Source organism: Neolamprologus multifasciatus, chromosome 11 (assembly GCF_963576455.1).
Source record: "Neolamprologus multifasciatus chromosome 11, fNeoMul1.2, whole genome shotgun sequence".
In the NCBI taxonomy this organism is placed as follows: Eukaryota; Metazoa; Chordata; class Actinopteri; order Cichliformes; family Cichlidae; genus Neolamprologus; species Neolamprologus multifasciatus.
Genome location: NC_140449.1, coordinates 19,606,445 through 19,618,788, shown reverse-complemented (window position 1 = coordinate 19,618,788; position 12,344 = coordinate 19,606,445). Strand labels below are relative to the sequence as shown.

Below are 12,344 nucleotides of genomic sequence, written 5' to 3'. Positions count from 1 at the left end.
GAAGTTCAAATGTTGAGGTACAGAGGAGACGAGGTAGAGGGGCAGACAGTTGGACCTAACGGTGTGAATGATGATGACCACCTCTGGATATCAAGCCTCACCATCAGCACACATCCACCCACACACACGTTAAAGTCCCTACTCTACAAGAGGAGCCTTTCCCCCTAATATAGAAGAATTATATTGATGTGTTCCCACTTAAATCAGCTTATTTGTACTGCACATTTATTCCATAAGCCTAAATCAAACATAAAATCAACTTTAGTATGATGCCAGCTGTCTAATAAATCAACTATATGTGTATAAAAACATTCAAAGTACCGCAAAGTATGAATATCTGCTGCCAAAGAAGTTAATAAAAATGTATGTGTGGGTATTCCATACATACATATGTAAGTGCAAGTTTCTCCTTTATTTCTTTAGAAGTCCCGAACAGAAGTTCACCTGCTTCCTGCTTCAAAATTTCATTCATTTCTAATCTAGCTCCATGACAACAAATCCATAAAGATTATAAGTGAAGCTGTTGCCGCTCTTAGCGCTGGATAGGATTGATTTAATTGCTTGCCTCTGTTGTAATACTGCACTCTGGTGAGTCAGTTTTATTATGAAGGGTGATTTGCATTATAATTTCCGTAAAACAAAGGCACTCACTCATCATTTACACACTAATCTGGAAATAACGTCCTTGGAGCAGCGGAAGCAACGTGTGTGATGACCAAAATACGCAGAGGTGTTTATTTCCAGTAAAGTGACTAATGTCACTCGAGTGCACACGAGTTCTTCCAGACACCCCCTGAGTGTGAGCGCAACAATGAAATAAAATGCTTATACAGTAAGGCATTCATCTCTCATTGACTCTTTGTGACATAGCAATTCAGTTGAAACACCAGTTCAGAACAACAGCCTCCTCAAAGTCCTTTATATTGAAAGGTAAACACAGAAAGCCCAACAATCAGATGACTCCCTGTGTAAGCACTTGGTGACAGTGGGAAAGAAAAACTCCCTTTTAATAGGAAGAAACCTCTCTGGCAGAACCTGGGGGTGAGAGCAACAGCAGCTCCTGGACAATTTTACATCAGGGTTTGATGACACAAGACATGCTGCAATGTCCACGACCCAGTCACACAGCGTGTTGTACCCTGGAGGCAGGGTTATTATCATTCCGAGTCTTAAAAACCCTGAAATCTTTTTATGGTGCATCCAGCGTAGTAACAACTTTACAAGGCTGCTGTGTTAGCTTGTGCTTGTGTGTTCAAGGATCTTTTAAAGAATTAACTAAAAGCAAGTAAAATGCAGATTTATACAAATAAAAATTTTATAAAAATCATTACTACAATCCTCTTTTAATATGTTGATCTTTTCCATGTGAAAGGAGTGGGGAAAAAATCAGAAGAAAGATTACAATTTTGATTTATTTTAAACACTAGCTAAAAAATTTTTGGACTTTTGCATCTGAATGCTGTATTGCTCACCGGTCACTTCATTAGGTACAGCTTGGTAATACCAGATTGAAGCTTCTTTTGCTTCGGAGCAGCTTTAATTATTCATGGCACTCAGAAATACTGAACTAAAATACTCCAACCAGCCCGTCAGGAACCAACAACTTTGCTGGGTTCATAAAGAGTTAAATCATTCAGTTGCTCCGTTTCAACTACAGCAGAGCACCCTGATCGTGTCTACATGCCTAAATGCAATGAAGTTGCTGATTCATGATCAGCTGATTAAATATTTGCATTAATGAGCAGTTGAACTGGTGTATCTACTGAAGCTGGCCCGAGTGTATCTGTTAACTTATAGGACACAGCTGTAGCACAAATCTCCGACGACAGCGTAGCGACAGGTTTGTGTTGTAGTTTAACCTCCTCTGGCCTCTTTTTGACACTGTTTGGTGCTGCAGCACCACCTAGTGGCAGCAAACAAAGTAAAGCTCCCACTGCTCCACATGTAACATTTAACCTACCTGTGTGTATAGTGACGACACACCTGAGGCACACTGACCTTGCAGGTGTTTGAAGGTCAGAACCTTCCTGGCTGAAGCACTATTCTGGTGGCCTTCTTTGTATAACCCAAAACAAACCGAACAGTACCAGGATTTCTGTATTTGGCGTTTTATTAAAGCATTCCATATACAAAACTCAACACACATAAGTTAAAATTTATACATACAACAGAAATGATGTGTCACATACTCCAAAAGCTGAATAAATAATATTTACTATTCAAACAGCTTCTTTCAAATGTACATTCTGCTTATTCAACAACCACAACCCTGATTTCTAAGTAACAGGAGGGGTTGGTTTGCTGCTTTGATTCTTATTAATCACATGAATGATCAACTTCCAATCTGTAACAACCTGTTACACTATAAATGACCTGTCATATATATATATATGGTTTTTAACCCTTCAATATTTGGAAAAGAAACTAAAGGTCAAAAAAGAAAAACGAACAAGGTCAGTGTGTGCATTAAGGTGCTCATTAACAGGAAGTCTGACTTTGATCCTCTATTATCAGGGATACAAAGCAGCGTTACATATGGAGAATAACTCAGTCTGTTAGCAGACGGGTAAATATCAGTGTACTCATACATGTGCAGCTCAGATCTTCATTGAGGTGCTTTTGTCATTGCTCTGTGTGAAAGTACACTGGATTCAAAGTGAAAACGATCACTTATGTCACCAGTTCCTGACCTCTCCAGTTTGTGACCTTAAGGATGAAAAAACGTCTCTTCTTCCCAAGTTAAGCCTTTAATGCGAGCAGCGAGCACTCAAACCACAACTCTTCCCTCCCTAGTTCCTCTGTGTAACAGAATGACTTCTCTCTAACTTAAACTGTGAGCCCTCAACTTTATTTTGAGCCGTATGAGTTTAAGAGTTGGCTTGTAGCCTACATTCTAGAGTATTTACCTCCACATTGGATGTGGACATCAATGTGAACACCTGAACACTCTGAAATCAGTGGAGTAGATCTCACTGTAAACCCAGAACAAAGCATCTGTGTTTAGATTCACTAAGAACATCTCATACAATGTCACAGGGTAAAAACAAATCGATGAATCAGCCCAGGTCGTAACAACAGTCCCTCAGAAACAAACTACAAAGAGAATATGACTGCATCCTGCTTGTAGCCGAAAACGAGAGCACGCTGCAGTCGGGGCACAGCCTATTTAAAATCCATAATAGAACAACAGGTGGAGTCAGCCCTGTTGCTAAAAACCTCTTTGCTTTTTAAGCCACTCCCACGTCCTTTACCCTTTTTGGAAGTTTCTAGATTTTCAGTTTGTAACAGTGTCTTATTAAAAGAGAAGTGTACATGAAAATGGCAACGAGCGGCAGCATAAATAACACGTTATAAGAAATGTCATCCAGTTTTTAGCTGACATCTTCATAAGAAACCGCAGCACTGCATACAAACAAATACACTCTTTATATAGTGTTAAAACAATGATATTTAACGGTGGACAGATACTGAATATGGCCGGTTTGTCCTCGGTGTGCTTAGATACAGATCTGCTGTGTGTGTGTGATCAGAGTTACATGGCTAATGAGCAGCTCATGACTGGCCTTCCTGTCTCTGTGCTCCAATCACATGAGGGTTAAACTGCGTGATGATGATGGTGATGTCATCGCGGTACATGCGAGCCAGCTCCTCGGGCAGTGACAGCATCTTTGACAGCCTCTCGTGGTCCACTGTGCCAAACTCGTTGTTTCCCACCGCGTGGCGCATCAGGTGGGTGGCGGCGTTCTGATCTTCGAATGCTGAGGACGCACGAGCCTTTCGCTCCTCGAGCAGCCCCTGCATTTGTCCCAAAGTCACCCTGTATCCTCCGACTTTGAGCGGCTGATGCTGGTGGACCCCAGTCAAATACTCCCCGACGATACGAATCACTTCCTGCCTGTGGAGGGTCTCCCAAAGGCCATCAGAGCCAATCACCTGCCGAGAGTCATATAATTGTATATATAATCTACCGAAAGAAATCATTAAAAGACCAAAATCACAATGAGATTCATGCCCATGATGAATGTATTTACACTTAAAACCACAACTGTAAGTCAGAAAACATTCAAGTGTAGTAACTGAAGCCGGCATGGGAGCTGTAGCTAACATTATTCATTCAGTTGGGAAAATACTGGCACTGGGAATAAGTCATCTAAACCTAATTATTTCTTCATAAATACAGCCTTTGTTTGAAAAGGTCACACAGCATGCATTAGCTAGATAATTCCTCAAAAGAAGAGCTTTCTTAGAAACCCTGATATTTTCTTTTTAATTAAATAAATAGCACAGCCCACTCTCCTTTTACATGCAATGAAAAAAAAAGGTACATCTGGAGGATGGATGCCTACTTTGAGGAGAACAATGGTACAAACATCAGGATTCAGAGCGCATTATTCAGTTCTCAGAGTTAATTAGATGTGACTCATAAAATCTGACATTATTCAGCCTATTGACAAAAAAATTAGACCCCAAATCCATAATGTGTTTAATTTTATAAATAGAATAAATGTCCAGGTTTCAGCTCTTTGGATCAGTTCCTACGTCTCGGATTTATGCAGGGCTTTAAATCAACTAATGCTGGGCCCTTTAACCAGTGAAGAATGAGAGCTTTATTAAGAATGGGGATGATGTTGCATTGATCATCATGACTGTAGACATACAAGTTTTCAAAATGTCAAAGGGCAGTATATTTTTAGGACAGATGTGGAAAAAGGGTAAGACTGCCAGGAAATAAATGTCCTGATGTAAAACACATTGTATGCATTTTGTATGACACAGCAGCGGGGGTTAGGTTAACTGACAGGCCGGGAACCTGTCCAGGGTTTACCCTGCATCTGTGACAGCCGGCATAAGCTCCAGCTCCTGAACTGGATAAGCAAAAGAGAATGGATGGATGGGTGACAACACCGCCACTGCAACTTACCAGGAAGCGATCCTGTGGCCTCAGCTTGTGATACGTGATCTCGGGCTCAGCGGTCAAGTAAGGAGGGGTGTGATAGTTTGGGGGGATAAACTTGGTGTGCTCATTTTCGTGAAGCTGATCAGGTCCGGACTCCAAGACGCGCTTCTGCAGCTCAATGCTCCACTTGAACTTCACATCCCCGAATGCACGGAAAGGCATGAGCAGGCCAAGCAGCCGCTCCTGACAAAGAAGAAAAATATGGTGGCGAGGTTTTAATAAAGGTTGTAAAAACAATCCCAGTGAGCAGATTAACGAGTGCAGTACCTGACGGATGACTGTTTTTCTCTCTGATGGAGGGTGTTCGCTCCGTATCCGAGCCACCTCGCTCTCATTCTGGGCGTTGTGGTCATTGGAGAATGTGTGAGCGGTGAATGAACCATCCTCCTCTTGGACACCCAAAACTGCCCGAGCGTCTCCTGCATTGGCTATAAAGCTTCAGAAATAAAGAGACAACGTTACAAAAAATCTATTTCATCCCTTTAATGTTGCTATAATGCATTAAACCATGTATTTATTGTTCATACAGGTCTGGTCCATCAATGTGAGCCACACAGGCTGTTGCTCCAGAAAAGGCCACTCTCAGAACCCAGTAGTGCAAAAAAGCATTTGGGTCTCCAACCTGCAGAGCAAAATAAAGCAGGAAAGGACGGTGCTTAATGGAAAGGCACTGACACACGAGCTCCCCTTTGAGCCATAAAAGTTTAAATTTGGAAGCTCACATTTTTTTGGCATTGCTGCTGTGGAGAAATGTTATTCAATATGTGGCTTAATGTGTCAAACTGAACTCAAGTCTTGGCACAATTTAAATCAGGCTAACATGTCTGTGATATTCTGAATTTGTGCTCAGCCAATATCAGCTTACACTGCATGCGGGCACACTATGAGGAGGACTGCCCTGGGCTACAACTGCAGCCAAGATCAAACTAGCAGAATAACCACTGGAAGTTTCATAATGAAGCTGCAATAATGTCAGACATGGAAAGTAAATCAGGGAGATGATAAAAGGTCAGAAATTACTCTAATGATAAAATGAGTCGATGACACTCAGACTCTCACTTGGGAGTTAATTCAGAGCTCCTAAGTTTGCCTCCTTAAAGTAAAACTTGGAACATAAACTAGTCACACCAAACTGTATTAGCATGTTCACAAGGCACACCTTGCATTTTTTACAGTTCATACCTGAGCTTCCAGTGAAATATCATTGTCGAGCCTCTTGAAGGCATTCAGCAACGCCTCGCGGGTGTCTGGAACGTCACCTGGGCTGAAAACAGGGAGAACAATTGAGTGAATCGGATAAAGCAGGAGGCACAGGTCGAGAACAGAGACCAAAAACAGCACTACTGGAAAACAACACACAGGCCTATGTTGGTGTGGGTGTGCTGCTACCAGGTAAAGATGAAAATAAAATGAGAAAGAAGGAAATGTTTGCCAAGGCCAAACACTGGGGAGAAAAATTACACTTCTGTGAATCAGAACAGATGACGGTCTACTAATATTTTTGACATACTGGAAAGGCCAAAAGACAAAGAATGCATTTATAAACATCATACATTAACTGGACATTTTATTAGGTACACCTTGAAGACAACAGAAGATGCAGGCCACTACGACTCCTCGGGTAGGCTGCAAAATGATGTTCATGCTAAGGGGGCCAAACTGTGCCAAGAACATTTTCCCAATACTATTACACCACCAGCAGCCTGAACTGCTGATACACAGCAGGATGGATCTGTGCTTTCATGTTGTTTACACCAAATTCCAAAATGTCACAGCAGAATTTGAGATTCATCAGACAAGGAACGCTTCTTTTGTCCAGTTTTGGTGAACCCATGCAAACTGCATCCTCAGTTTTCTGTTACTAGCTGACACCACTGGGCGGTCGTCTTGACCATGTCTACATGCCTAAATGCAATTAGCTGCTGCTGTGTGTTGATCTGATTAGACGTACCCAGTGAAAACCCATGCAATGAACACACATTTGTGAGGCAAACGCTGAGCTGAGTTCAGCAGAGGCTGCTTGAGAAAGTTTGAGAAATGAATTGCTCTCATTTTAATACAAAACGCCCGGGGTGGGGGGGGTTCTTTGTTTGTTTCTTTGTTTTTTAACACAGTGGCCTTTAGACGTAAAAGTGTGTACTCTGCTGACTTTCACATTCCTCACCTGGTTAGATCGATTAATTCCTGCCAGTAGGTTCGAAGGCTGTTGAAGTAGAGCCTCTGAGCCTCCCTACTGAAGTAGTCGTTGGGGTGTTTGTGCCACTGCAGGATGGGACTGAGAGCCCTGCCGGCCTCCACCGCTGCCTCAAGCTCACACAGAGTGTTGTGGGGCAGCAGTGACACTGCTATGTAGTAAAACAGCCTCTCACTCAGCGCCTGCAGAGAAGAGGACACAGTACAATTGCATAAAGACACACAGTGGCAAACATAACACAGAAAGATGCATCGTGCCCCAACAGCTGCGCAACCTTTCAAATATTTGCACATTGTTAGTTTGCAGATTGTACCAAAACAAATTCAATCACAATCGTTTGGATTTGCAAGCTACGCCTTTAGAGCAAAGAAAGCTAATCAGTTAAAATGCTATGCAGGATAACTGTGTCAGAGCTAGTGACAATAAATGTCACTGAGGAAAAATAAACCACAAATTATCAACAATTATGAGGTTTTCTTACTCAATCTGACATGTCTGAGCGTTTTCTTTCAATATTTAATTCAATACGAGCTAAATAATCAACTTTCCGGATAAAGTTTGATGAAGTAAATGAGGGTCTGCCAAGAAAAACAAGAAAGAAAAAGTAGTAAGGTTTGAGTTTGAGTCCAAGCTACGCTGCTGGAGAAAAGTAAGATAACCAGTTAAAATGACACGCAGGCTAAGTGTCTCAGTTTACCTGTGCACAGGCGCAGCCAGCGTGGCCGTCGAACACGCCGAGCAGCATCCCTCGTGTCTGCAGGCACGTGGCTGCGCTGCGGCGATCTTCGATGGGAGCGTTGGCTGGCAGCTGATTACTTTCGAAACCCATCACCGAAGACACATTTTTCCCATCAAACTCTGGCACCTGGGATTACACCATGAATAGTAAACTACTGCAATGCTACTACGGATGGCAAAATGCATTTTATCTACAACCCAACAAACCTTAAAGCTGTACTCGTTGGCTTTGAGAATGGAGTTGACCTGCGGAGGGGTGAGGATGTAGCTGTGGAGAACTGAGGATGTCTGGTAACTTCTTGATGGCTGGCGTCGTTTGCCACATGTGAGCCGACTTTCTTGAGGCAGGTAGGTGAGCTACAGGCCCAAACTGGGACTGGTGTTGTTGGCATGGTAACAGACTGGAGGCCAAGACCTTGGAGCGAGGCAAAGCCCTGAGCAGCTGAGATGTCACAGGCATGGCTGACGGTACCCTGCAGGCAGGCGCGCGCACACACACACTCTGCAGTGCTGATGTAACCACACCTATCGAAGAGGTACAGCGGTCAGAGAGCAGCAGACGGAGGTCCTTTTTTTAAGCTGCATTCATCAGCAGAGGGGCATAGTGTTCCTGGCATAGACCATTAAGCAAACAATGTGCAAACAAACTGGGATGATGTGACGAGGTTTTGCGGCTGGTCTAAGCTTTATGACAGAATAACGTAAAAACAGTTTTTCCACAGTAACTGCCGACATGATACTTGAAAGTCAATGTTTAGACAAATCCTTTAAACCCGACTCCTGCAGTGACCATTCACATAGTTTGCCTGTGGGCAATTCAGATTAAATCAGTTCGCTGGTTAAAAGTTGGGCTGTTGATTGACTGCTTGCTGTACTGGAAACTTTATTGAGCCCAACATTACTGTGAAACAGAATAGATCAAAGTAAGGGATCCATGTAAAGATGAGTGGCAGCGATGGAATAGCAATATATGGTTAATATTTAGTAAAAAATACATGAATTTCAATACTTCTGTGCTCAGGAATACTTGTGTTGAGGAGGGGATCTTTAAATAGTTGTGATCTCTGTATCGCCATTTCTTTAGCGCTCAAACACACAGCATGCTGACTAACTACATACTGGATGAACAAGTCCTTCATTGTTTGAAATAGGGCTGCCACAATTAGTCGACTAGTCACGATTACGTCGACTATCAAAATAGTCGACGACTGATTTAATAGTCGACGCGTCGTTTGAAGCTTTGTAAGATCCTAAAAGACGCAGGAATAAGTAGTAGGATTTAAGAGTGTAATAACGGACTGAAACAGAAGATGGCAGCACTGCATGTACAAGGATGCCAGCTGCAGTTAAACCCCGAAGAAGTCATATAAACATGCTTATATGACCTTCTGAAGTTTGAACCAAGCATTAGAATGGAGAAAAAAGGTGATTTTAGAGACTTTATATGTGGCATGGTTGATGGTGCCAAAGGGATGGTTTTGAGTATTTCAGAAACTACAGATCTACTGGGATTCTACCAAACAGGCATATCTAGGGCTTACAGCCAAAGGTCTGAAAAAAGTAGGTAAAAAAGTAAGTGGGTGAAAAGGCATCAATGCCAGAGGTCAGTAGAGAATCACCAGACTGCTTTAAGCTGATCAGAAGGCAACGGTAACTCAAATAATAACTAAGGTATGCAGAAGAGCATCTCTGCATGCACAAAATATATCAAACCTTGAAGCAGATGGGCTACAGCAGCAGAAGACCACACCAAGTGTCCCTCCTGTCAGCTAGTAACAGGAAACTGAAAATTCACACAGACTCATGGTGCCTTGTATTAATCCTTGTGGTGTGGGGGATGTTTTATTTGCACACTTTGGACCCTTCAGTACAACATGAACATTGATAAAACGCCACAACCTACTCTAGTATTGTTGCTGATCATATGCATCCCTTTATGACCACAGTGTACCATCTTCTTATGGCTGCCTCCAGCAGGATAACACACCACGTTCATTGCACTCAAATAGCCTTCACAGTCAACAGATCTCAATCAAATTGAGCAATTTTTGATGTGGTGAAACCAGAGATTCAGATCATGGATGTGCAGCTGACCAATCTGCAGTAACAGTCTAATGCCATTGTGTCAATATGGATCAAAATCTCTGACAAATGTTTCAGGCACCTTGTTGAATCTGTGCCACAAAGAGTTAAGACAGTTCTGAAGGCAAAAAGTAGGTCCAAACCAGCACTAGCAATGTGTACCTAATAAAGTAGCTCCGGTGAGCGTGTACTCTCAACAAAATTGCTCTTATTCATAAATTAAATTTGCATGAACACTGTGTTGAATATTCAGAGAAGAAATGTCAACCCTCATAGATATTGTTACAGTGATTATGTCCCATAATCTCAGATAGGGGCAGTGTAAAGCCTCCTTCAGGAATAATAGAAAGTGTTTTATTTTCGTTTATATAGTTTGACGAGGTTTAACCATTTCTGTCCTGAAGTATTGACAAAAACCTGGATTAGAGATAGCACCACTGGAGACGACATTTGGCGTGAGTTGTACTCTGCACTCTTCTCTATAGGTCAGCAACTCTGCACACTGTTAAAAATAGCTCTGGCAGTAACTCGCCCCTGACATTTAGTTCTTAAATAATGATCTGACTGGTTAGGATGATCCAGTAAACCGGATCCTCACTGCAACTGTTCATAAAATCTGCCCTCATTTCATAATTTAAGATGAGTCACGAGAACAGGGTGAAAAGAGAAACCAACAGATATGAAACTTCCTCAGCTGATTCTGAAAACAGTCAGATACCTTTATGTATTTAAAATGGTAAGAAGCTACTTATCCAGACATGCAAATAAGGCAGTGTGCATACACTTCCAGCAGTCAAACCTTAATAGAATAAACAAGCAAATGTGTACTTTGAGCGTTTTCTTTCCACTAGTCTAAAAAAAAGAAAGAAAAGAAAGGGGGGAAAAAAGACCTGTATTACGGAAGTAAAATAGCGTCAGAACTATAAAAATAAAATTACCAGCTCCTAAAAAGACGTTTCCGCTCTATGTTTCGCCTATTATATCTACAGACCCTCAAAATGTGGAAAAACTGTGTGCGGACAGTGATGGAGCAACAAAGGTGATGGATGCTCGGGTAAAAACGTACTCCTTACAGTGACATCGTCTTGCAGGCTGACCCCATATGGAGAAAGCCCAAACTATGTGTGTGGCACACAGATCATTGAGGGCCCGTCCCAGCTCGGATCTCTGCAACAAAGTTGCCATGTTTGTTGTCATCACTAGCCTTTCCTTGCTAGTTGCAAAGCAGGTCTGTAAACCAGTATAGTAGCCAGTATCGGAGGAGCCCGACTAAAACATGGAAGCGCAGTCTCAGAGCCACAACATGACAATAAAATAGGAATAGGAAAGCTGTCAAACAAGGTTAGTTAAATGGGTACAGTAGCCAAATTCATGCTAACGGCTGCTAGTGGTGTCCAGGTTACACCCACCAAACTGGATACTGTTTGCTTACATAAAACGCGACTACACCCGGGAAAAATCCTCCGGACTTTAACGCATCTTAACCCGCGAGAGTGAAAAGTTCAAACGAGGTGCAAAGTTGTGGCTTACCTCAACCAGCGGATGTAAAGAAGTTATTTGAGCTCATGGCTTAACGCCGACCCCTCTGTGTATCATTCGGGAGCGCCGCCCGGTGGAGTGAACTCTGATTGGCTAAGGACTGGCAGACGTGATGACGTCGAAGCATAACCACATGCACAAAGTCAGAATGTGCTTTTTAAAGCCCCGCTTCTAAATAAGATCAGAACTGCTGTGACCCAAGAAAAGTGATCGGCTTTTTAGTTTTTAGTATATGTATATTTTATAATTTAATAAACAATTTTATAATCTGTACATTTATAATTTTTTATTTTGTTTCTGAACTTACAATCTGTCATTTGAAGAATAAAATAGTCTTAAAATAAACCAGAAAAAAAAGAGATTTGTTAAGTACATCTGTTCCTCTTATCCTTCTAAATATCCACTCCAGGCAGATCAATGGCAGCAACTCAATGCATTTAGGCATGGTAGGACATGATCAAAACGAACTGCTGAAGTTCAAATGGAGCATCAGAGTGGGGATGAACAGTGATTTAAGTGACTTTGAAAGTAGAATGGCTGTTGGTGCCACACTTCTCCGGGTTTCACAGCGAGTGGTCCGAAAAACAGAAAACATCCAGTTCACTAGGTGAAAATGCCTTGTTGATGTCACAGGAGACTGGGCAGTCCGGTTTGAGCTGATAGGAAGACAACAGTAACTCAAATAACCACACATTATGCAGGTATGCAGATGATAATCTATGGTATGTTGAAACTTGAAGCAGATGGGCTACCTTGGTTGGGCTATGGATGGATTTAAATTTGATGTCAGCAAGACGTTTTTAAAAAAATAGGATTCGGTCTATTTAGCACTGC

General features: G+C 42.1%; 1 protein-coding gene across 1 annotated transcript; it reads right to left on the bottom strand.

Annotated features, from left to right (window-relative positions):
- Positions 1 to 2,092: 2,092 nt before the first annotated feature.
- Positions 2,093 to 11,629, bottom strand: pdp1 (pyruvate dehydrogenase phosphatase catalytic subunit 1). Its single transcript, XM_085178715.1, is given in 10 exon segments — positions 2,093 to 3,933; positions 4,922 to 5,140; positions 5,225 to 5,393; positions 5,485 to 5,579; positions 6,140 to 6,221; positions 7,122 to 7,333; positions 7,849 to 8,016; positions 8,097 to 8,204; positions 8,206 to 8,414; positions 11,502 to 11,629. Coding segments are annotated over 9 exon segments (1,578 nt in total). The 5' UTR covers positions 8,350 to 8,414; positions 11,502 to 11,629; the 3' UTR covers positions 2,093 to 3,552.
- Between the last annotated feature and the right edge of the window lie 715 nt (positions 11,630 to 12,344).